The 25,546-nt window shown below is 49.7% G+C and overlaps 1 protein-coding gene across 1 annotated transcript in view; it reads left to right on the plus strand.

Annotated features, from left to right (window-relative positions):
- The window catches only part of LOC102994318 (sorting nexin-29), a 497,441-nt gene that overhangs the window by 416,339 nt on the left and 55,556 nt on the right, over positions 1–25,546 (plus strand). The window contains exon 11 of the mRNA XM_055089742.1: positions 21,466–21,605. Coding sequence (XP_054945717.1) covers positions 21,466–21,605 — 140 coding nt within the window. The remainder of the gene's footprint in view (positions 1–21,465; positions 21,606–25,546) is intronic.

Here is a 25,546-nt window from a genome sequence, read left to right on the forward strand (position 1 = left end):
CGCGTCCGGAGCCTGTGCTCCGCAACGGGAGAGGCCACAACAGAGGAAGGCCCGCATACCACAAAAAAAAAAAAAACAATAAAGTGACATAAAGGGGGCCGTGGAGCAGTTAGCTAGGAAACAACCCAGAACGCCCACTCCAGGCAGAGGCAGTGGCAAACGCAGGCCTGCAGGCAGCTCTATCCTGGGGACTGGGTCAGAGTCTCTTCTCTTCTAAGCTCATTTGGCTTTTCCTCTCTTTGGGCTGGACAGATTCTAGTTCTTGGTGAAAACTTAGGGTCTCTGTTGTCTCCAGGCTCAGGACTGCCTGACCCGGGCTGAAAATGTGTTCCATATAGACATGCAAGGTTTGCAACCAAGGCCTCAAGCTCAAAATCAAGTCCGACTCAGCCTTTGGGCCTTTATCTCCCTTGGGTCTCTGGGGTGGTGGGAGTGAGAGGTGGTGGAGGAGAGCATGAGTCTGGGTTCCCCTGAGTTTGAACTTGAGTCTGAACCCTGATATACTGGTGTAAACCAGCACGTCACCTCGCTGTGCCTTGGTGTCCTCAAGTACTGGCATCTCCCTACTGAGGTTGCTGCCAGGGTTAAGGGAGGTAACAGGACAGGCTTAGAACACGCCTGGCCCACAGTGAGCTCAGAGACTGCTGGTGGAGGTTGGTACTAGGCCGTTTCCTGGGTCCCCTGGCCACACTGCCCTCTTAATGCCATTCCCCTATAACTCCCGACTCATCCCCTCCCCACAGTGGGCAGGGCACCATTCCCAGCCCCATTTTACAGAGGGGAAACCGGCTCAGAGTGGCCTGCTCGAGGGCTCAGCCTGATTTAGCCCAGGAGTTCTTATCCTAGTGTCTGAGGATAAAATCCAGGTGATCAGTGAACAAGGATCACACTTTATTTTCACTACTATCTCACTGACATGTGACCTTAGGCCACAAGCTGTAACAGTGGTTGTGGTATCTGTGACTTTGTCCCCAATAGAAATCAGTCATGTGTATTTCCCTATCACATGACAGTTGCTGCAGATGGCTCACTATCCTAAAGCTCATCATCACTTTGAAGGCAGTGATTAGACCTGCCATTAGATCTTGTTATTAATGCCCCAGCAAAGAAACACTTGCACTGGTTTATCACAAGTGTGATAGCTGTGCTTAAAATATAAAAGCTGAGCTTTTCTGTCTAATCCTGTGTATCTTGTTTCGGGAATTTAAAAACACATTTCTGACCAAGGGATGGTGGGCTTCACCAAGGCCAAACAGAGACCCCTGCCAGTGCCCCTCCCTCGCGTCCCCAGGGTCTCTCTCCGCCACACCCCGTCGCTCCCGGCCCTGGCGGAGGGCTACCACCCACCTCTGCTGTTTCCAGCTGCCTTGCTCTTTCCAGGCTCTTCCCCCTATTCCTTCCCCACCAAGTTCGTTTTTTGTACAAGCAGGTGCTGGATGAATAATTAATAGGGTGGGAAAACTTGTTGGAAATAGTACAGCTCATGTTTATTTTTAAGCAGCTGAGTTATAGAGCCCTGGTCTAGGTGCAGTCTAGGTGGGGAAAACGTCTTTGGCTAAAAAGAGGTGCTGTGAGGTTGATGAGGGCTGCTGTGAACAGGAGGCGGAGGATTTTTGGATAAGCCTGGGCACTAGGCGGGTTGAGGGGTTGGGTGGGAAGCCAAGGGAAGGAGAGTTCTGTGACCTGAACAGTGAGTGGAGGATGTCAAGGGAGAGCCACAGTTGCAATGAGGACCTGAGCAAAAACCCTCCCAGATTGGCAAAGGCGTGAGAGGAATTTGATTTATGTGATTGAAAAGAGCAGGAATGGATTGCAGCTTCAGACATAGCTGGTCCAGGGCTCATAGGATCCCATCAGAACCTTGTCTCTCCCTCCCCCTTCCCCTCCTTCCCTCTCTCCTTTGCTTTCTCTGTGCTGGCTTTGTTCTCAGACAAGCTTTCTCCCAGATGGACTCTCTGGCAGTTCTAGGCTTATATCATCCCGACAGCAACCCCAGAAGAAAGAGTTTCTTTTCCAGTAGTTCCAGCAAAAATTCTGGAGTTAGACTTCATTTATCTGCCTGGATGTTGTGCTCATTCTTTTTTTTTTTTTTTTTAACAGCTTTAATCTACTTTTTTATCTACAGATTTGCCTATTCTGGAAATGTTATATAAATGGAGTCATTTACTATGTAGTCTTTTGTGACTTCACAGAAGCATGTTTTCAGGGTTCATCTGTGTTGTAATATGTATCAGCACTTCATTCCTTTTGTTGCCAAGTACTGTTCCATTGTATGGATACAGCACATTGTGTTTATCCATGCATCAGTTGATAGGCATTTGGGTTTCCACTTTTTGGCTATGATGAATAATTCTGCTATGGACCTTTGCGTCTAAGTGTTTGTGTGGGCGTATGTTTTCCTTTCTTTTGTTTCATTCTTTTGTTTCATTTCATTCCACCTAGGAGTGGAATTGCTGGGTCATATGGTGAGTCTTTGTTACACATTTTGAAGAGCTGTTTTCCAGAATGGCTGCACCATTTTATATTCCCATCAGCAACGTATGAGGGTTCTAATTTCTCCACTTTCTTACCAGCACTTATTATTATCTGCTTTTTTTTTTTTTTTTTTTTTTTAGCACCACCATAGTGGGTGTGAAGTAGCATCACCTTGTGGTTTCAATTTGGGTTTCCCTAATGACTAATGATATTGGTCATCTTTTCATGTCCTTATATATATCTTTGTATATCTTCTTTGGAGAAATATCTATTCACATCCTTTGCATTTTAAAATTGGGTTACTTGTCTTTTTATTGTTGAGTTGCAATAGTTCTTTATGTGTTTTAGATACAAGTCCCTTATCAGATAGATGATTTACAAATATTTTCTTTCATTCTGAGTTGTCTTTTCACTTTCTTGATGATATCCTTTGCAACACAGAAATTCTTAATATTGATGAAATCCAATGTACTTATTCTTTCTTTTGTTCCTTATGCTTTTTGTTGTCATATATAAGAAAGCTTTGCCTAACCCCACAAAAATTTATTCCTGATTTCTTCTAACAGTTTTACAGTTTTAGTGCTTTCATTTAGTTTTGTGATTTGTTTGGAGGTAATTCCTGTGTATGGTGTAAAGAAGAGGTCTAACTTCTTTCTTTTGCATGTGGATATCCAGTTGTCCCAGCACCATTTGTTGAAAAGATAGTTCTTTCCCCTATTAAGTTGTCTTGTCATCCTTGTGGAAAATCAACTGACTCTAAATGTGAGAGCTTATTTCTGGACTTTCAGTTCTTTTCCATTGATCTAAATATCTGTCCTCATGGGAGTACCATACTGTCTTGATTACTGTAGCTTTTGTAGAAAGTTTTGGAATTGGGAAATGAGTCCTCCAGCTTTGTTCTTTTTTTTCAAGATAGTTTGACTCTTCTGGGTCCCTTAAATTTCCATATGAATTTTAGGATAAGCTTGTTAATTCTGTAAAAAAGGCACCTGGGATTTTGATAAGGGGTTATGTTGAATCTGTAGATCAATGTGAGGACTATTGTCATCTTTATAATAGTAAGTCTTCCTTTTTATGAACATAAGATGTTTTCCATTTATTTAGGTCTTCTTTGATTTCATTCAACAATGTTTTGTAGTTGTTGGAATACAAGTTTTGTACTTCTTTCGTTTCTGTGCTCATCCTTAAGCCAATCTCTGTGGCCAGAGGGAATATTGCAGTAGCTGGCCCTGTCTCATGTACCTGCTTCTGCAGCTGGAGTGGGGAGGGCAGCCCTTCCCCAACTACGTGAACTGAAAATGAGAAACAGGAGATCTTTGAAAGGATTATTATAGTCCTCTAAACAGAGGCGTGGAGGGGATGATTGCTGGGCAGGCAAAAGTAAGAAAGAAGAAAAATTGGCTGTTATAAATTCTTACAATCACAGCCTCAGTGAAGGCATCTAAAGGGATACAGAGGCAGTGGAGCCAGGATTTCAAAGGGCATTGTCCACTTGATTACCCCAGAAAAGAAGAGAAGAAAAGAAATCACTGACATCTCCAGCATCTTAGGGTACAGAAGGGATTGTTTTTGGAATCTTATGTTCAGCAAAGACCTAAGACAACAAGGCTTCATCAAGGGCTTAAGACAAGGCCAGTTTAAGAGGATAGTAACAACGAGTTAGCTGGGGAGGTGGCATCTCCTGCCTAGAAAACTTATACTAACCACACCTCCCTCCCAACCAACCCACCAAATCTAGTTGAAACCTGCTCATTCTTTGATCCCTTTCCTGGGGCTTGTCAACACAACACACTATCTTCCTTCTAATTATCACTCAATTTTGCATTCATTTCTCTGATTAGAGGGTGAAGACCATGTCTTTTGTGCTTATCAGCCACTGGGGATAATTATCATACTGAACCCATAGGTTACTGTGAAAATTAAATGGTCCAAAAAGAAGAAAATAATGATGGTAACAGGCAGCCCAGACTGAGCGCTTGCTTTGTGCCAGGCACCGCAACTACTACTATTATCCCTCTTTCAGAGATTATAAAACTGAAGTAACTTTTCCAAGGCCACAGATCTAGGGAGCAGTAGAGCTGGGCTTCAAACCCAGGTGGTCAGACCCCCCCATCTCAGGTTCTTCACCACCAATTCGAAGCACTAACACAGGGCCTGGCGCAGAGCTAGCCCTCAATACGGGTTGGCTGCTGTGTGCAGTCAGAGAAGGAGAATCTTTACTGCTGTGCAGAGTTGCTGATATTTGTGCACTGGCCCCATTGTCCCAGGGCTGGACCCTCAGTGACCAGGGTAGCAAGGAGCCCTCTACCTCATCCCTTTCTCCACACGTATTAGTTGGGGCAGAGCCAGCTGCTGTGGCAAATTTAAACCCCAAACTCTCAGTTTGTTCCTTGTTGATTGTTATTGTCCCACGTTTGTGGTCAGAAGTGGCTTGTGCCTGGGCCCAAGGTCTTTCCTTCCTGAGCCTTTATTATGCCCTGGGGCAGGGCTCAGCAAACTTCTTCTGTAAAGAGCTTTGATAGTAAATATTTTCGCCTTTGTAGACCCGATGGTCTGAGCAGCAACTACTCAGTCCTGTTGTTGTAGCATGAAAGCAGCTACAGACAGTGCAGAAACAAACCGGTGGACTGTGTTCCAATAAACTTTATCCACAGAAACAGGCAATGGGCCGGATTTGGCCCATGAGCTCTACTTTGCCGACCCTTAGGGCCTTGGAACACTTCACCAGGGGTAGAGAAGGGAGGAGAGAGTGTGAAAAAGACACATCCACTTGTGCCTCGGTCCAAGAGTGGAACTTGCTTCTCCTTACATTTGATTGGCAGGAGCTAGTCCCTCGGCCTCACATAGATGCAAGAGGGGCTGGGGAGTGGAGGCTCTGTCTGGGTCACTGCTTTCCAGAAACAAGTCTCCCTCTTGGAGGAGGAGCATGCATTTGGGGGTCAGCCAGCTGGAGTCTCTACCCCATACCCCTGAGGCACCTCCCCATGCTGCAGTGAGTAAACTGGGAATGTCATGGGCCCCCAGTTTGAGATACATTTGCCTGTTTATTAAGTAGACAGGCCAGGGTTGGACTTCTGGTTCCCATCGTTCAATGGATGTTTGACCTTGGACAAGTTCTTCACCTCAGTGCCTCAATTTCCCCATCTGTCAAATGGGTCTAATAATAGTGCCCACCACCCAGGATGCGAGGATTAAACAAGGTAATATATGAAAACTGTTTGCCCTTGAGCCTGGCACAGAGTGAGCTGTCAGTCCAGGGCAGCTGTTGTTGTCACCGCCATCACCATCTGCAATTCTCTAAACAGACACCGGGGGAGCTGCCACCCAAGACACGTCCAGGAACCCTTCAGGAACCTCCTTTGAAGATCCCTGAACTCCATGAGATGAGAAGACCCTTTGGTTCTCAGGGACTCTGAGTCTAGGAGTCTGGGTTAAATCTTGGCTGCCAGGCAGGTCTGTGCTTCAGTGGCCCCATCTGTGCAGTGGGGTTGGCAACAGCTCTTCTGCCATCAGCAAGTCAGCTGAGGCTGGAGGGGAGAACGGCAGAGCACAGTTTGAAGGAGCGTGGAAGAGAAAGAGGAGGAGGGCAAAGTAATGGCCCCCGGGTCACTGCAGCACCCCCTGCAGAGAGATGTGGGAGAGACACCAGCCCTGAGCTGCCACCTCCCAGTACTGGCAGGGACCACTTCTGTTCACCGCCCCGCCGTTGGCCAGAACTGGTCCTGGGACCCCGCCTCACTGCAGAGGTTACTGAGAAATGGAACGGAGCATATAGATTTTTTGTGAGCACCAACTTCCTATGCCGTAGTCTTAGTCACCACTGGACCTCAGCTCCTGGCACAGTGCCTGGCACGTCGTGTTGGTTGAATAAATGCATGATGACAGCACCCACTCTCATTTTACAGATAAAGATGCTAAGACCTCGCGTTGGGACATGTCTTGACATGCGGTTCCTTATTTGACTCTGACTTTATTTTTACTTTGCTTCGGAGAGGAAAACTCCAGAGACCTTGTCCAGGGTAAATCGAGTTCCCAAGTAAAACTTTAAAATAATCCCTTTATCCTCCCAACTTCATCTTATCCGTTTGGTTTTATGATATTGTGATATAATAAGAATCACACATTTGCTCTTTGTCCCTGGTTCCTGGCAGAGAGCTCATAAAACCCTTGGCAATCTCCTGAGTGATAGGGGTGAAAGGAGCATCTTTTGGTACAATATTTGGTCTGACACAAGAGCTTCTAAGACCCTTAGAAATCCTGGAGTGATAAGAGTGGGTGTTTTGTATGCTAATGAAATGACTAGTGGCTGGAGCCCCAGATAGCTTCAGGATGGGGTCTGGTCCCCTGAAGGACAGAGGCATGATTAGAAGGTTGGAACCTTTAGCCTCTGGGGAGGGAGAAGAGCTGGAGATTGAGTTATCACCAGTGGCCAATCATTTAATCAGTCACTGCTGTGTAATGGAATCTCCTTAAAAATCCTAAACTCTGACGTTTGGAGAGCTTCTGAGTTGGTGAACACATGGAGGCGCTGGGTGGGAGGTACACCCAGAGAGGGCATGGAAGCCCCATTCCCTCCCCGCCCAATACCTTGCCCTATGCATCTGTTCCATTTGGCTGTTCTTGAGTTGTATCCTTTATAATAAACCAGTAATAGTATGTAAGCTGTTTTCCTGAGTTCTCTGATCCATTCTAGCAAATTATCGAACCTGACAAGGGGGTCGTGGGAACCACTGATTTATAACCAGCTGGTGAGATGTCCCAGTGGCTCAGGCGTGCACTTGGCCTCCCAAGCGAGGGCAGTCTCATGGGGCTGAGCCCTTAGCTTGTGAGATCTGATGCTAATTTCAGGTAGTTAGTGTCAGAATTAAGTCGAATCGTTGGATACCCGGTTGGTGTCCAGAAAGTTTGAGAGTTGGTTGTTGGTGTGAAAAACACCTCCACACATCTGGTGTCAGAAGCACTGTAGATAAAACAGTTCGGTTTTGTGCTCAACTCAGATGGCCTGAGCGGTAGGGCCCTGCCCTCTACCTCCTCATCCCTCCAGCGTCCACCGTGGCACCAGGCACACGGTAGAGGCTCAGTGAAAGTTTTTGAAATGGATGGATTTTTTTTTTTTAAGATTTTTTTTGATGTGGACCATTTTTAAAGTCTTTATTGAATTTGTGACAGTACTGCTTCTGTTTCATGTTTTGGTTTTTTTGGCCGTGAGACATGTAGGCTCTTAGCTCCCCGACCAGGGATCGAACCCGCACCCCCTGCATTGGAGGGTGAAGTCTCAACCACTGCACCGTCAGGGAAGTCCCTGGATGGATTTTTTATAAACTTCCCCTGTGTAAACAAAGGAGCAGTGTGGAAAAGCAGAGTCGCTGGGCCTGGAAGTTGTCTGGACCTGGGTTAAATTCTAGCTCTGACCATTCTAGTGTGACCATGGACAAGTTAACTCATCTCTTTGAGTCTCAATGCCCTTACCTGTAAAATGGAGAGACCACCACCTCCCTGAGAAATGTGTTTGGAGAGTTAAGGAGTCTGTATTCTGAATGTCTAGCCCCAGGCGGGTGTGCTGGGTGCTCAGTCTCTGGAGGCACAAGCAAGGGTAGGAGTCCGGAGGAGCGGGCCGTCGTGTGTGGTCCCAGCCCTGCTCTGGAGGTCGGGCTGTGCCTCACCCCTTCCCAGGTGTCCGGGTTGCTTCTGTAGAAAGATGCTGGGCCCTTGGAAGCATGGAATCATCCCCACCCTGCCTCAGTAGCACAGCTTGGGGGGACTGATTTTGCAGAGATCTGTTTTTGAAGACCTAATGCTTTTATTCTCTTGCTGCTGGATGGCCTGTGGACGTATGTTATTTCGTCTGCACCATCATATTCAAGCATGAGAATTAGCTGCCAACTGATTTGAGAATTGAGAGATTTCACCTAACAGTGCAGATTTGCAGCTTCCCTTAAAAAGCGGAGAGTGGGGGCTTCCCTGGTGGCTCAGTGGTTGGGAGTCCGCCTGCCGATGCAGGGGACACGGGTTCGTGCCCCGGTCCGGGAGGACCCCACGTGCCGCGGAGCGGCTGGCCCCATGAGCCATGGCTGCTGAGCCTGCGCGTCCGGAGCCTGTGCTCCGCAGCGGGAGAGGCCGCAGCAGTGAGAGGCCCGCGTACTGCAAAAAAAAAAAAAAAAAAAACGGGGAGTAGCTCTGCAGGCCCCCGTCCCCCCGTGGCAGTGGTCTGCGGGAGCCTTCCACTTCGCCAGCATTGCTGTCGCTCTGGTGTCTCACGCATCAGGCCTTGGCCCTGGCCCTGCTTGTGCCCCTGGCCGCTGAAGTGTGCGTGTGGCTGGCGGGTGTTGGCCTCTGTCCGCCTGCTCTCGGGAGGGATGCAGCCGCCTCACCGCCTTCTCTTCCTTGGCTTTGAAGCCTGCTTGTCCCTCCCAGCCGCGTCCCACCTGAAGGGCCTCCCCGGAGGGCCTGATGGCTGAGCAGAGCTGAGGAAGATGGGCTCTCGGGTCAGTTCCTACCCTGGCACTGCTTCTCCTCAGCTGTGTGGTCGTGGCCACAGTACTTAACTTCTCTGAGCCTCATCTGTGAAACGCAGTTGGAGTCAGCAATGCTATTCATAAGCATCTCCACTCAAGTCCTGGCATTCGACACGCACCGGCTGGTATTAACGTTTTGGCTCCATTTATGCCTCTCTTTGCCCAAACAGCCATATCAGCCTGTGACATCAGCAGTTAAGGATTTATACTGATCGTAGAGGCTATACTTAAGACAGAGATGGCCCCACGTAATGCCGCTGCTGCTGCTGTTAAAACCTTCTCTAAACCAGACCCTGTATGATCATCACACTTTCAACAGGCTGTGAAAGGGTCCCGGGCGTTGTGGGGGGACTCTCTTGTCGATAAGGAGGAAGTGGCTATGTGGGTGCCATCTGTCTGCCCAGCGATCACTGTGTGGTCGGGAGCCAGCACAGGCAAGACAATGGCACGCAGGAGAGAGAGGGGCCGCATGGAGCCCGCAGGAAAGACTGGACATAAAATATATGCGAGCACTCTGCATTTCTGGTTGGGCTTTTACAGCTCAGTCGCAGCCTCTGGAATTGTTGGACTCGGAGATTTTCAGAGCAGGGCACATCTGAACCCAGGATCCCGCTGGGGTCTTTGCGTCCAATGGAGGGAGGTCCTGGCAGTAAACAGGTGCAGACAGGAAAATACCACATCTCTCCTTTTTGATTTTCCTCTTTGGACCTCATGTACAAAACAGCAAGTTCATGCTATTGCCCAGCTCCTCATACGTGGATCTCACCATTCACTCTGAAACCTTAAGCCTCAAGTTCATCATCTCTTATCCCGTCAACCTCCTGCTCTTCTCGCTGCCACAAGTAGCTGCTCCAGTATGTTTGGCTCAAGCTATAAATTTGTGTGTTTCCTTCTAGAATATGTTGCATTATTCATGTTCTTAATTGAATTACATGGCATTGTGCTAGAGTCTTCATTCTTTCACCGTTTTCACCCAGCATCCTGTTTACGCTCTGCTCGTGTGGCCGTGTATGCCTGTGCTTTGCTTCCGTAACTGTTCAGTATGTTTTGGGGAGTGTATCCACCACAGTCCGCTTGTCCTTTACTCCAGAGATGCCGCCAAGCGGCTCCCGATTCCTCCCCACTCAGAGCGCGGCAGGCAGTCTCCTTGTATGTGACCCTTATGGTCCTTGTGAGAATTTCTCTGGGATAGATACTCAGGCTGGAATTGCTGGGCCGTGTAGTGTACCATTTTTTTTTAAATTTTATTGAAGTATCGTTGATTTACAGTGGGTCATGTAGTGTACTATATTTAATTTGACCAAATACTGCCAGACTAAAGAATATGGTAGTTTTAAAGGCAGAGGAACCTGAATTGTGCCTGCTTCTAAAAGGAAGTCACGTGTGTTGAGTGTCTACTGTGTCCTGGGAACACATTACCTCATTTGATCACACAGTAATCCTCTGGGACAGGCACTCTTAACGTGTGTTGCACAGGTGGAGAAATTGAGGTCCGGAGAGGTGGAGTAACTTGCTCGGGGTCACCCAGCTAGACAGTCGCTGGGGCTGAGCCTGGCTCTGAGTGATTCTTGTGGACATACCATGCTGCTTTCCTAAAGAATCCCAGGTCCTAGGCCTGGCTTCCGTAAATTTGTAGAAAGCATTCTAAGTTAAGGAGCATCTAATTAGATCAGACGTCTGAAATTGGTGGCTTTGTGTGGCCTGCACTCTTGTTTTGTTTGATCCACCTGGTCTTTAAATCTTTTATAATTTTCAATATTTAAAAATCTGGGATTTCACTTAAAAATCGAGGCGATCTGGCAACAGTGGGCCCACTTTCCCATGAGGCAGCAGTTGCTGGGATTAAAGGCGTGGCTGCATCTGTCCCTGTCCCCACTGGTCCCTCCTGGCCCTGGAGCTCGCAGCTCTGGGAAGAGACATTTTTGCATGAGGGCAAGGACTTTTTTTTCCGCTCTTGAGTTCTTCCCAGTAAATGCATGAACAAGCCTTTCGCCCATCCCCAACTCAGCTGTCCGGCCTGTAGTTTCCCTTGGCTACAAAGTCAATAACAGAGAAAGATAGGCTTTAGTTGTGACAGAGCCTGCTGCTCTCCTGCCAGGAGATCATTTGTTGTGTCCTATCTGGGACCCAGCCTGTGCCAGGCACCACGGAGGGTGGAAGAGACATTGCAGATGGGCTCCCACCTGTAGGGGACAGGCCACCGTATCCAGCCCATCTTGAGCAACAGAGGCTGCTATGAAGCTTCTGTCCGTAATCTGCCCTCCCACAGAAGGTGGGGTTCTGATGATAGAAAGAGGAGACTTCATCCAGACACAAATACGTAGCTCTGTGCTAAGAGGAGAGTTTTTAGAGCTATGGCATTTGGTTCACCCATGTGAACTGAAGGACTACTTTGTTTTTTTAATTCCTGTTTTTAACAAAGCTGTAGGGCTCCTGCTGTTGTGAACACATTGACCCTAAGAGCCAGGACAGCATCCTGGTTATGAGCTGAACTCAAGACAGACATGGCTCTAAATCCCAGCCCTATTCCTCCCTAGCTGGGTCACCTTATTTCTTGGAGCCTCAGTTTCTTCATCTGCAAAATGGGAATATTAGTATCTACTACACAGAGCTGTAACAGGGGTACATTGAAGTAATTCAGGTAAACACTCCACATAGTGCTCAGCACATAGTAAACTTGCAATAAAGGGTATTTCTATTAACTATTATTATTATTATCGTCACTTTGAGAAGCACATGGGAGGAGAATGTCAATGTACCTTGAGCCCTGGAGGTGGGGATGGGAGCGTGGGGGCGTGTTCCTTTTCTGAAATAGAGACTTGCTTTCTTTCCTGTGTTTGCAGTCAAGGTGCGGAATGGGCATGCCTTCACTGCAGGTGGGGGTCAGGATCTATCTTCTGTTCTGACATTTAGCGTAATTCACTGACATCACGCAAGTGCTGTTTTACAGTCTCGAAGCTCTGTCACACATTGTGTTCCCTCCTTGAGCTGCCCAGCCCTGAGGGTCTGATCTGTTTCCCCCATTTTAGAGTAAGGTATCGTGAGCAATGGGGCTTGTCCGTAGCCTCACTCGGGGCTTTTGGGGCAAGAGGAGGGGCGTCTCTTGGGTCAGCGGGAAGCACAAGCTTGGGTTTGGCGTGGCACTAAGCCCCTGGCCTTTTTCGTGAAGCAAGCGTGGAGAGGACTTTGGGGTCCGTGGTGTCCCCTTGAGTCTGCCCTTTCTCTTCCTGTCACAGGCAGCGTCTCACCCAGAGGCCATCAGAGCCTTGGGCCTGCCGACAGGGTCGTACAGCTTCCGGTGTGTCGTATGGGAAGTCCTGTTTCAGATACGATGGGGGAGGTAGAGGCGGTTAGGTGTTCAGTAGCCCCTTGCCCTTCCCATGGGAGCGTTAGCATATGCCATTGATGGAGCCAGAGGACCTGGCTCCACATCCCGGCTCCCTAAATTTTCCAGATCCGTGGGCTTGGGCAAGGCTCTTCCATTCTCTGCACCTCTGATTCCTCATCTATGACATGGGGGTGACAGCAGAACCTACCTTGGAAAGTCGTTTTGTGGATGAAACCAGATTGATAGGTGTAAAGGACTTAGTAGGCACTCAGAAGTCAGCCGCCGCTGCTGCTGCTGTTATTTTTGTTGTTCTTGCTGTCGTTTCTTTATGCATCTATTGTGAGGATGTTTTTAGCTTCTTGGGAGTTTCTGTTACCCGTTAGAAAGGGGTGGGTGGTTCACGGTTTTCTTTGCCTTCCCCACACACAATGTTATACACAAAATAGGTGGTGGCGATTTAACACTTTAGTGCAAAAACAGGAGTAGGATTTGGATCAGAAAGTCCACAGTTTGAATTCTGGCCCTTCCCCTTTCTGTACGGCCTTGCAGAGGGTGAGTAGCCTCTTCGACTGTCTGTCACCGCCTCCCTCCCCCACCCCGTCCCTGTGCAGCAGGGATGAGCCTGCCTGGGGTGCTCAGTGGTTTAGGGGGTTATACGCACTCCCAGCTGTAAATGTGCCTGCTGACTGTAAAAAGGTCACTGCCTTTAAGAAATGTTGATCTTCTTCTAAGTAAATATTATTGAAAATGTTACCAGGTGAATAGGAGGAAGGGCTCTGATATTGAACCACCTCGGCTCAAATCCCAGCCCCATCACGTTCTCCTTGTTGGCTTTGGGCTTTGATGGCATGTAACATCTCTGAGCCTCAGTTTTCCCAGCTGCGAAATGGGGGTAATAATTCCAGCCTCACTGGAGGCCACAGGAGTAAATAGCTAAACTCATGTAAAGCACATAGTTACATGTTACATGGCAGGCATCGAATCGTCAACTCCTTTCTATTCCTCCCCTGAGTCCTCATCTCCGGGCCTCCTGAACGCCCAGCGCGTGCACCTGGTCTCTCTCCCAGACCCTCTGCACTGACTTCATGACTTACCATCGGCCTCTTTCCAAAGCCTGGCTGCTTCAGTCCGTACACCGCCCCCAACCCACTGAGAGGATTTCACCCCACACCCTGAGCCCGGGCTCCCCTCACTCCCCTCAGTCACTCCGTCTGGATGCCTTTCCTCCCGTCACCGTCTGCTGAAATCCCACCCACCCCTCCAGACCCAGGCCGGAAGTGCCTGCTGATTCCCAGCAGCCCAGCTCAGAGGGGGCACCCCCCCCGGCCCCAGGAGCCCTCCTCCTGTTCTGCCACAGTTTTGTCACTGGCCTCCCGGCCTGTTGTCCACCACTGGCCCATGAGCTGACACCAGGACTTGTCATCTCATCTCGGGGCCCCCAGCACAGGGCCTGGCCTGTCACTGTTGGAAGAAGGAAGGGGTTCTCGATTGCGACCTCCGTGAGGGCATCTGTCCTGCTCACCTTCTCTCGCGCCTACTCATCACAGGCCCTGGCGTGAGGTGGGCGTCCGGGGCAGGTGTGGATGGGCAAGTGGAACCTCCTCTACTCTGGTGTCTGGTAGATGCTGGAACATATGAATGAGTGAGATGCCATTCATGCCTTTAGGGCAAGAACTGGGTGTTTTTTCATCCCAACTAACTGGGCCTGGCAGGAGAGGTGTCAAATGAATGTTTGCTTGGATGGATAACTGTGTAATATCTCCGGGACTCAGTAAATGTTCCAAGCGGGAGACGCTGAGTTCCCCAGGGCTAGGCCTGTTTCCTGTCTTTCTCTGTCCATCCCAGCCCGTTACCAAGCTACTTGCTTGGTAAATGGTGGCCCAACTGAGTCGCCAGGGGTAAAGTAACTCAATTAACAGGACTTTGCTTCCCTGTCCCTGCAGGAGGGGCAATGACTCTGGCCTCTAAATTAGTGGGTATCTGTTGAGGTTTAGGGCCTGAATTTCTCACCAAGGGTGCCTTAGAGACACATGGGCTTTCCTTTCCCCTCCGCTGCCATCCCCTCCCCGAAACCGCTCCAAAGAAAGCCCTCCTCCTTCCCCTCTCATTCACACCTGGTGCCATCCAGCTGATGATTACTTGGAAAAAAAAAAACTTGTTAAACAAAACTTGTTTAAAGCAGCCAGGCTGCTCCCCATCTGTCTGACCCAGATGAGAACATCAGGACCTCCATCCTGACCCCTTGGAGCCCACTCTCAGTGCAAAGATTAGGAGGAGAGTTTCCTTTTTTCAGTTCACGATTTTATTATTTTTGGGTTAAGCAAGTGAAGATATTTGGTGTAGTTTTGCTAAAATCACCCAATCAGACGCTTATCAGAGGGGCTCAGTGACGTTTGGGAAGCTGCCACGAGGGTCCTTCATGCTCGGCCATTCATTGCTCTCAGAGGTCCCCGTCCAGAGTGTTTAGAGTGGCAACAACAGTCATTGTCTCTTTTCAGGTTCCCATTAACAAGTGCATGATGGTCACCCTAGAAACAACCCTCAGGTGTCAGTGGTGGGAACCCAGGCATCACCCTTACAACAAAGCCGAGTTCATGGGTTGCAGCATTTGCCCCAGGATGGCAGGATTGGGCCTGCGGTTCAGATGAGCTGCATCCACCCCTCACAGCCGACCCACGCTTGAAAGAGGAAGGGCAGATTTCAGCATTCCAGGGACAAAAGAGGGCTTTTTAAAACTGAAGCATCTTCTTTCCATTCTCACGGAAGGAAGAGCTGATTGTCACTCTCTTGCTTAAACCACCCGTGGCCCCCAGGGTAGAGTCCGGATTCTCGAAAGTGACTTCCCAGGTCTGCCCCTGCCCTCCCGCAGCCCCCCCCCCCCTCGGTGCCCCCTCTGACCCTCACTCCCGTGGTTCCTTCTGGCTGTGGTCTTTGGAATCTCCGGGCACTTCTCTCCCTCTGTGTTAGAGCAGAGCACAGGCTTCCTGGGGCCGAGTCTTGTCTGCACCCCTCAGTCGTTAGTGTCTGGGCACTGGCCCTTACCCCCTCTGAGTCTCATCTTCTCTCTCTGACATGGGAATACTAAAAAGGTACCTATCTCCGTGGGCCTCTGAGAATTCAATAAAATAAAATAAAAGTGGGATCAGCCCAGTGCCCGGCAGAGAAGATGTTTGGTAAAAGTTAATAGTAACGCTTTCTCCTCCTGCTGCTGCTGCTATTCTGATAACTGTTGCATCACGCGATCCCTGGGGAGGGCCCACGTGCCCCTGTGGGCTCCCCACACACCCCCGCAGCAGACCTTGTGCGCACCCTTATCCTGTGTTCCTGGCTTTATCGCGCTGTTTTGTAATGATCTGTCTGTCTTTTCCATCGACTGTAAGCTCTGTGAAGGCAGGATCCGAGTCGCATTTATTCCTTCACCGACAGCACCTGGCTCACGGGGCCCCCCCAGGAGTATCTGTCGCATGAATGAGTGCATTGAATAAACGAATGCAGGATTGCAACCCATCAGCACGTCCCACCTGGGTCGTTGACTCTAAACTAGAACTCGAAGTCATTCGCTAACGCTGGGCTCCTTGGGAAGCTAGTCATTGTTCTGGAATTCTCTAGCCATTGAGGTGCCCTTAGATCAGCTGATTCTGCAGCAGCCTCTCTCGACAGGGCCCTGAGCTGCCTGCTGCTCCTGATGGACAGGACCTTCCGTTTAGTTTATAAAACACCATGATATCCTTAGATGAAAATAAAAAGGAACTCTGCAAGTGCAGAATCGTGGGGAAGGTCCCCTTCGAGAGGCGGAATGTGGTCTAGAAAGCACTGTTGTCAGCAACGGCCCAGGAAAGAAAATGTCACCAAAGCACAGGGGGCAGGGGGCTCTGAGCATCGGTTCCAGGAACTGTAGCTCGTCATCTTGTTCACAACATTCCATCGTTTTTAAAGGAGCTCTTCTTCATTTGATGGCGTCTTTATCTACTTGAAGCTCAAAATAAAACTAACCTTTTCTGGAGGGGAAAAAACAACACTTCCATGAAAACAGTCCTGAATGTTCTTTTTTAAAGCGAGGACAAACTCCCAGTTCTATTATTAGACCTCAACCATAATTGACAATAGTATGATGACAGGAGTGCCGCACAAGACGACAGCAGGGCCACGGGCAGCGAGGACTCATTAAGCGGCCACCAGAGGCGTCTGGCAGATCCCACGAGCTGGGCTTCGGTCCAGCCCATCGCTTCGAATGCTGCGTTGTGGCTGCCGCCTAGGAGCGCAACCAAAAAACTCACAAAACGTTCCTTGGCCCTTTAAGTGCTGGCCCCTCCCCAGCGGGGCAGGCCCTGTGTGGATGCTCAGGTCCTCCCAGGGGTCCTGGGTGACAGACGGGGCCCCTGCCGGACCAGCTCCCCGTCTGTGCTCACTCATTAGCCGCCGTCTGCCCTTTGCTCCCTGCCCACGGGGAGTTGGGAACCAGGGAGCGCGCTTGCAGCCGCTTCTGTCCATCCTCCTCCCCGGTCGTCTCTGTTCTGGGCTTGCTCTCCCCCGCGGCCTGCCTTGCTGCTTCTCAGTCCACCTCCCACATTTCCAAGTTCCTGCGACAAATGTTGATGGGGCTGCGGTGATCTCCAGGACGCGGGGCGTGTTGCTGGGGGGGAGGGGGGGCCGTGAAGGGAAGTGGTCGGCAGGGCACGCTGGGGCCACGTGGAGAAGGTTCCTGCGAGCCGCCACGCTAAGGGCTTAGATGTGCGTGTTGAGAGGGGGCGGAGTTCATGGGAGGCCACTGAAGAATTCCAAGCAGGGGAGTGGTGTGAAAGATCTCTCTGGCCTCAGGCTGCTATGGCTCATTCCCCACCAACAGTCTTTCTAAATGCACCTCCTGGGCCCCACCCCCATCAGCTTGTTTCTTGATCCACAAGGCTGTGCGTGATCCTGCTGCTGCTACAGCTTCAGCTCGGGGAACCAGTAAGCCTAGCCACGCGGGCGTGCCTTCTGCGGCTCCCGTAAGCTTCTGCCTTCGGCCTTTGCATTTGCTGTTCCCTCCGCCTGGCATGCCCTTCCCTCTCTGAGGGCGCCCACCTAGACCCCTGACAGGTGTCTGTCCTCCCAGAGCTGCTGGAGCAGCACCTTCAGGAGTCGCCTCCCCTGAGTGAAACGCTCTCCGTTCCTCGTGCAAGCCTCCGGCGCGCTTCCCTGATCACATACGGATGGCGACATCCCAGCACTTGCCCCCGCCTGGCTACCCACTGTCTGTCTGCCTGCCTGTCCCCACCCCGTACACGTAGAAACTCTCTGAGGAAAGCTTCCTGGCTGAACATCCAGCATCATCAGCTTCTGTCGCAGAGCCTGGCAGGCGATGTTGCCTACTGAGCGCTTAGCCTCGGTTGCCACGAATGACGGAGGCACCATCCTTATCCCCGTTTTACAGGTGAGAAACCCCAGCTCTGCGTGGTTTAGCTGCCAGACAGTAGAGCTGGCCAATGGCAGTGCAGGCCGTTCTTCTGCCTGAGGGAACATCACCTGGAACGTGGTCACCTGGAACGTGATCGTCTCACAGGGTGGCTCTTGGATGGCTCTGTAGGGCCTCAGGCGATCCAAGCGGTACAAATTCGGGGTCCCACAGAGGCCAGGCCGGGGACGGGACTGAGGGGAGGAGGCTGGGTGGGATGGTAGCCCTGTGCTTCCAGTAATGAGGGCCATTTCTCAAGGGAGGCCAGAAACCTGGATCTGAGGCAGATACACCCTGGTTTTCATGTTTTTAGGCCATTCAAGCTGTTAGCAGCTTGTGGTGAAAAAGGCACCACCGTCTTCACCTTTTGGTCGGAACCCAACTGATCCCCGAGGGGGGAATCTGATCTGAACAAGACTGCATTCAACCTGCTGGAGAATTGCCAGCTTCATTCTGGGATGGAGGCCGCCCCTTTTTAAAAAATCCCAGAAGCAGTAGGCACATTTGAAAATTCAAATGTTCAAATACCGACTAGGTATGAGGTAACACCAACAAATTATCGTTCATTTTGTTAGAGGTGATCATGGTATTGTGGTTCAATCGGAAAATGTTCTTAGTATTTTAGAAATAGACCTTGAAGTGTTGAGGGGTAAAATGTCATGATGACTATAATTTACTTTAAAACACTTTCGAAAAAAGGTAAAAATGACGTAATGTGGAAAAGGGTTAAGACTTTATTAGATAAAGGGTCATGGGGGTTCATTATACCATTCGCTCTGCTTTTTGCCCTAATTTGAAATTTTCGTAGTAGAAAATGAAATGACAGTAATGGGAAAGAATATAGGCTTCCTTGAGTTGTTCTGAGATCTTCCCGGCCCCACTGCGTCCTGCCAAGTTGCGTGCGGCCGCTCGAGGTGTCCCTACCTCCAGGATCAGATTGAGCCCCAAAGGCAGGACATCTAGGCAGAGGCTGGCCGTCAGCACCCCCATCCCCGCAGTGACTCGCTTCCTTCTTCTACAGCTGACGGGCAGGTGCAAGTTCTGTGAACTGCATCTTCGCTGGGAGACACCTGCAGTTTAGAGGACCTGTAGATTTTTCTTACGTAAATTGGAGAGTGTCTTCTGGATTGAGGGCAGCTCTCGCTGCTCACCCATTGATGACCTGGGACCCTGCTCAGCCGCCTGCAGGTCTTGAGCCCTGGGGCAAGTTTCTTACCCTCCCTGAGCCTCCGCTGTGCTGTAAAGATGCCGTGCTAGGAAAGTGCTGAGCGCAGAACGTGAATAAAGACTCCACAAATACCATCGCTTGTTCTGAACAGCTCAGGTAGAAATTGCTTGGCTGTCAAACTCAGATTACTGCCATGCTGGGTTTTCTCAGGAGCTGGCTGGGTTCTCCAGGGACTGCCTAGCTTGAGGAGTCAGTAGGATTTGTGATTCCTCCAGGGTGATAACCTTTCTGCCAAGTCCCTGTTGGCCCTGGGACCTGGGCGAGAAGAGGCCCAAGTGAAAATGGGCAGATTCGACTCCTGGGTAGGATCCTCTGACCTTCACTTTGGGGGATCCTCACCTTCCTAGGACCCCATAGCCCAGCCCAGCGCCACAAGCAGCACAGGGAGCCATCCCCAACCTTCCCTTGGTGCTTAGTGTTTTGAGCATCCTCCCCCCGAAAAAGGAGAAATCTCCACGAGTTCTTCCAGGGATGATTAGCCCCTTTCTTGCCTTCCTGCAGCAAAGCCTCTCAAGCCATCCTTGAGGGTATCTTGTGCAGATTGAAAACCAGGCCTGATTAGCTCCTATGGGCACCAACCTGGCATATTGACCACCTTCCCAAGGAGGAGCGTCTAATTGCTTAACGATGGGTTGAAACTTGGAGACCATGGAGCGGACTCTGGTATCAGCTGGGTGAGCGGAGCCGGCGTGGCTGAGCTCCAGCTGAAGACCCACGGCTCTCCTAGCCTGGTGCCTTCACTCCCCGCACTCAGCACCCCTCCAACCAAGCTGCAGGAGATTTCAGCCCCAGACTGGGACTGCGCTGGCGGTCAAGTTGGAGCGGCCAGCAGCAGTGTCTGAGCGCTGTCCCCCTCTGGAGAAACGTCTGGCTGAGGCAGTGCATCAGGGGGTGGTTTCGGGTGAGAGGACCTTGATGTGACCTTGAATGGCCCCTGGGCGTCAGCAAATGCTCTGTGTTCCTTCCTCCCCCCGGTACTCAGAGGAGGACTGCCAGATGAAATACAGGCTACCCAGTGAAATCTGAATCTCAGACAAACAATGAATAATTTCTTAGTATAAGTGTATCCCAAATATTACATGGAAAGGTTTTATTGTATAGGCCATACTTGAACCCTGAAAAATTATTGAGTCATGAATTATTGAATATGGAGTTACGAATAGTGAAAAATTCAGTGTTTATCTGAAATTCAGATTTCACGGGGCATCCTGGCTTTTTATTTGCTAAATCTGACAACACTTAAGAGGGAATCTCGCTGCTGCGCTCCGGCCCTTGGCAGGGCCTTGTGGGGACGGGCATGTCCTCGGATGTCTCTGAGCACGTGGGCTTATTCTGCACTGTTCCCGAGCCCCAGGCCGGCGGGAGGAGGAGGGCGGATGATTGTACTGCTGCGTCTCTGGGGCCTCGTGGGCAAGCGGCCCGGCCCCGCTCTGGGCCACAGCTTCCTCATTTGTCATGTGAGGCTTCTCGTGTCCCTGTGAGGCTGAGTGACCCTGTTCCTCCTGCCACCCTCGCTCTGCCCTCCGCTATTCACGCCACTCAGCCTTCAGTCTGGAAGGAGCATCACTTCCTCAGAGAAAGCCTTTCCTGCCCCCCACCGGCCCTGGTTTCCTGGTTCTAAGCCAGGCCCCCAGTGCAGCTGCACACGAGCGGGACAGGCTCCAGGCTCTGTGGGTCCCAGGGCAGCGGGCAGATGTGAGGTCCCTCGTGCCAAAATTATTGAGTTTCAACATGAGGACAGCAGATCACCACACAGGTCGAGTTCTGACCCTGAGGGACTGCCCAGAGCACACGCCTAGGAGCTGGCCCTGCCTACGAGGGCCAGGCAGACACAGGGGTGGGTGGCGGTGAGTCAGGAGGGTCCTGAGCACGGATCTGGGGCCCTGTGCCCGCCTCGGGGCGCACCGAGCAGCCCCGGCCCGGAGTAGCCCTGGGGGTGGGACTGCGCTGCTACCTCTCCTGGTTTTTCAGAGAAAATGGAATTTGTTTATTAATGAAATCTTTCTTAAATAGTGGCAACTGATTCATATTTCAGAAAATTCCCATGAAGGCAAAATTAAGCATCCTCTCTGGAGGGTGGCATTGAGTGTGATGAATAGTTATATGCTGACCTGTGTGGTCACTGGATTTATTGGTGTCTCCCTCACTGGCCCCGTGACCTCCACCAGGGCCACAGCAGTGACCCTGTGTGTTTATGGTCTGTCCCGGGTCCCAGCACCGTACTCGGCACGTTGCAGGTGCTGAGATTTCATTCATTCCTGGGAACACACTCTAGGAAGTTTCACGGACCTGCCTTCCCCCACTTAGCAATAATACTGTCATGAGCATCTCCCATTATCAAACGTGATCACACGTGTAAAGCCTGAGGCACCACTTGCACTCGCTCTGGGTGGCGATGATTGATGGTTACGTGTTCTCCGGGTCGTCCGTCTCCGGGCGGGTGAGGAAAGCATAGCTGAGCACACCTGTCTGTCTGTCTTCCCAGGACGCCAAGTTTGTGGAGGAACGCAGGAAGCAGCTCCAGAACTACCTGCGCAGCGTCATGAACAAAGTCATCCAGGTGGTCCCCGAGTTTGCCGCCAGCCCCCAGAAAGAGACCCTGGTCCAGCTGATGCCCTTCTTTATGTGAGTACCGCTCACGTTCACGTGCTCCGCCCCACACCTCCTTCCTTCTCTCTCCTGCGGTTGCATGTGTCTGCGTCCTGGACACCCCAGGACCCGGCTGTGCCCCAGAGCCTGCAAGGTGCTGATGTGGAGACTTGGGTCAAGGCATCTGGGAGTTTAAAGGGCTCACGAGAGAATGAGCCCACAAGTGAGCAGTGTTGATTTGAGGCTCGCGAAAAACGCAGGGCTCTGTGGCTCTATACTTTGGTACATTTTGGTCAAAGGAAAGCTTGCAGCTCGCAGGTGTTCCAGAGCTAAAGTGGTCTCTGTCAGGCTTTCTTCAGCATGTGGGCAGTGAACCCAAGGAACCTTCTCGCAGACTCCCACTGGTGCCGACTTAGATTACTTTCCTATTAATATGACCTAAGTAGGAACCAACTTAAAACTAGGTATAAATTCCTTGTTCTTATATGTCTTATAAAAGTAAAAAAAAAAAAAAAAAAAAAGAACATTAAAGAAGTTTACACGTTAAGCACTTACAAAATCATTGCAATTCAGAATCAGCAGTTAACAGAGCGAATGCCACTTTTTCTGAAACCAAATCTGTGCTCACAACGGTATGTAGCAGCTTCTCCTGAGCTCGCCACATGCCGTGTACCGCGCCGGTGGTCCGCATGCTGACCACACCTCCCCCGCCATGACTTTCCTTGGGTCACGTCGCTGGGAAACATGTGTTTGGGCCTCACCTTGGGGGCAGGTGGGCCTCACTGGTGTCACTACTTTATCACTGATCAGTCCCCTCTGTTCTCATAAGTCTCTCATCACACCGCGACATTTACACCCTTGGATTCAGGGAACCAAATGATGAAGCATCCTTAGTTTTTATAAAGTCTTCAGATTGCAGGGAATATAATTACACTCGACCCTTGAACAATACAGGGGTTAGAGGTGCCAACCCCCCATGTAGTCGAAAATCTGTGTATAACTTTTGACTCCCTCAAAACTTAAATACTTATAGCCTACTGCTGACCTTACCAATGACATAAGCAGTCACTTAACATATTTTGTATGTTATTTGTATCTCTACATTGTATTTTATGCATTCCTGACATACCTAGCTTTTGCTTAATTTTTTCAATATTTCTAGGCTATGCAGTTTATCTGCGAGTTTTTTTCAAATTGTTGTAAATCTCTAAAAATTTTTCCAATATATTTATTGAAAAATATCTGTGTGTTAAGTGGACCTGTGTAACTCATACCCATGTTGTCCAAGGGTCAACTGTATAATTCTTCTAAAACGTTATCATCACAGTGGAAACGATAGATATAAGAATCCATATAGCTAACCTGTGGGCCTCTGAAAGTGGGTTGGGACTTGTCACTTGAAAAACACTGATTTGCTGGGATGAAACAAGAGTTTCCTTTCCCCAGAGCTCTTTAAAATGGTGTGCTGAGGGTTTGAGGATCTGTTTTGTCCTAACGGTGATGCTGTGACTCAAGCCGGGGCTTATTTCTGCGTCTGTCTGTGGGGGGATGGGTGTGCCTTTGGCATCACACTTTCCAGAATTTCCAAGTTGAACTTCCAACCAGACAGACATCGGCAGGGCTGCCCCTCTTATCTGCTTAGGGCTTCGAAATTGCAGCCAAGCCACTTGCTTATGTCTTTTTCATTGTTTCAGGACTCATATTATGAGAAGATATAATTGTACTGTGCTATCTGTGATAAAACCATGCCTTTTTGCCCCCCAGATAGAATATACCATATGGAAAACTGAATTTTTCTTTTACTCAGTTATTTGTGATGCTAGGGCCTTGATCTTGCTGTTTTGAAAATGCCACTATAGTTCATGAGAGGAGGTCCCCTTCATCTTAAAGGCAGCCCCCTGGCCTGTGATGAGGGTTGGAAATCAACCTCTCACCGAGTCAGGTGTGTTTTGGCCAAATTTCCTGATGAAAATTGAATCTGAGAGGTAGTCCTGAGACCCCAATGCTAAGAAAGGTTGCCCACCTCACGTGTGAGAAGAGGCTGCCTTGTACGGGAGAGCTGGTGCCCCTACTGCCAGGGCAGGTGGTCCAGGCAGCTCTGGTGGAGAGTGTACCAAACACCAGCCTGCCGAATTGTGACAGTTGCACTTGAACTCAAGTGTCTCGGCGTGTTGTGCAGTCCCAGCCACTCTGGGTGCCACTGATGAGAGCTGAGAGAGAAAGCTTTGTGCCTCATTAGCAGAGAGAATGTGAGGTTCAATTTCATGGGCTTTAAAAAGCACAAAGCATTTTGGTAGGAGATTGTGGCAAGGGACACGATATTGACACGAGACTTCCGGACTCAACATTGGTCTCCACCCCAGTTGAAATTAAACAGCTTGCCCTTCGACTTTCCTTGCAGTTTCACAGTTAGCTGCCCTCTCCTCCTTTGTCTTTTTTGAGTGAGGTGGGATTACAGGTTGGAGCTTGCAGATTGTTTCATTTGGGGGTGATGGAAGGTGAGCTGCAGCCCAGTTTGTCCGTGCTGGTGAGCCTCCACGTGATAACTTCCTATCTGTGCAGCCCCAGAAAACAGCAGGTCTGGTGTCTCAGCTCAGAATCTCACCCTGAGAGATTCCTACTTAAAAAAACATCTCTCTCAACTAAGGAAATAAACTCCCCAAAGTATGATTATTATAATCTTGACAGATTTCCTCAGGTCTTTCAAATGCTGATTCAGGGCCCTAAGGATCCCTTTCAGCTACTGAACATGAGAGGACTTGTTGACTAAGGATGGCCTTGCCCTGCTTCCTCCCCTCCCTTATTGAGCATTTACTATAAGCTCTGGCTGTAGGTTTCACCTCATCCAGTCTTCCTGAGAGCCTGTTAATTAGGTGGACACCATATCTTCATTTTATTACATGGAGCCTTACAAAGTTGCCAATGAAAGGGTAATTTCATAAGGTTCCACCTAATACTGACAAGGAAAATGAGGCCAGAGAGGTTACCTTGTGACCCCATGGTTACCTACCAGCACATGGCGGGTCGGGGCTGTTTGGTGCCAGAGCCCATGGCTTCAGGACATGGGTGACAAACCCGCAGCCTGTGGATGGAGCCTGACCCTCCAACCTGTTTTATTTGACTATTCCGGTGGGGTTTTGTTATTTGTTTTGTTTTTTTTTAAATATCTATTTTATACATAGTAGTGTGTATCTGTTAATCACGGACTCCTAACTTATCCCCCACTTCACCTTTCCCCTTTGGTAACCTTAAGTTTGTTTTCTATGGCTGTGAGTCTGTTTCTGTTTTGTAAATAAGTTCATTTGTATCATTTTTTTAGATTCTGCATGCAAGTGATATCATATGATATTTGTCTTTCGCTGTCTGACTTCACTTCGTAGGGTAACCTCTAGGTCCATGTTATTACTTTTTCTTAATTAAAGTGTTGCCAACATCAAAAAATTAGAAGGTATCATATTTTTTTAAAAATCGTATATCAAGGGCTTCCCTGGTGGTGCAGTGGTTGAGAATCCGCCTGCTGATGCAGGGGACACGGGTTCGTGCCCTGGTCCAGGAAGATCCCACATGCCGCGGAGCGGCTGGGCCCGTGAGCCATGGCCGCTGAGCCTGCGCGTCCGGAGCCTGTGCTCCGCAACGGGAGAGGCCACAACAGTGAGAGGCCCGTGTATCACAAAAAAAAAAAAAAAAAAAAAAATCGTATATCAGGCTTCTCTTGAAAACTCAGAATTGGTCACACCCTATTATGGACTGAACGTTTGTGCCCCCCAAATTCATATGTTGAAGTCCTAATCCCCAATGTGGTGGCATTTGGAGGTGGGGCCTTTGGGAGGTGATTAGGGTTAGATGAGGTTATAAGGGTGGGTCCCCATGATGGGATTAGTGTCCTTAGAAGAAGAGGAAGAGACACCAGAGTTCTCTCTTCTGCCACATGAGGTCACGGTGAAAAAGCAACCATCTGTAAGCCAAGAGGAGCGCCT

Source organism: Physeter macrocephalus, chromosome 14, assembly GCF_002837175.3.
Source record: "Physeter macrocephalus isolate SW-GA chromosome 14, ASM283717v5, whole genome shotgun sequence".
In the NCBI taxonomy this organism is placed as follows: domain Eukaryota; kingdom Metazoa; phylum Chordata; class Mammalia; order Artiodactyla; family Physeteridae; genus Physeter; species Physeter macrocephalus.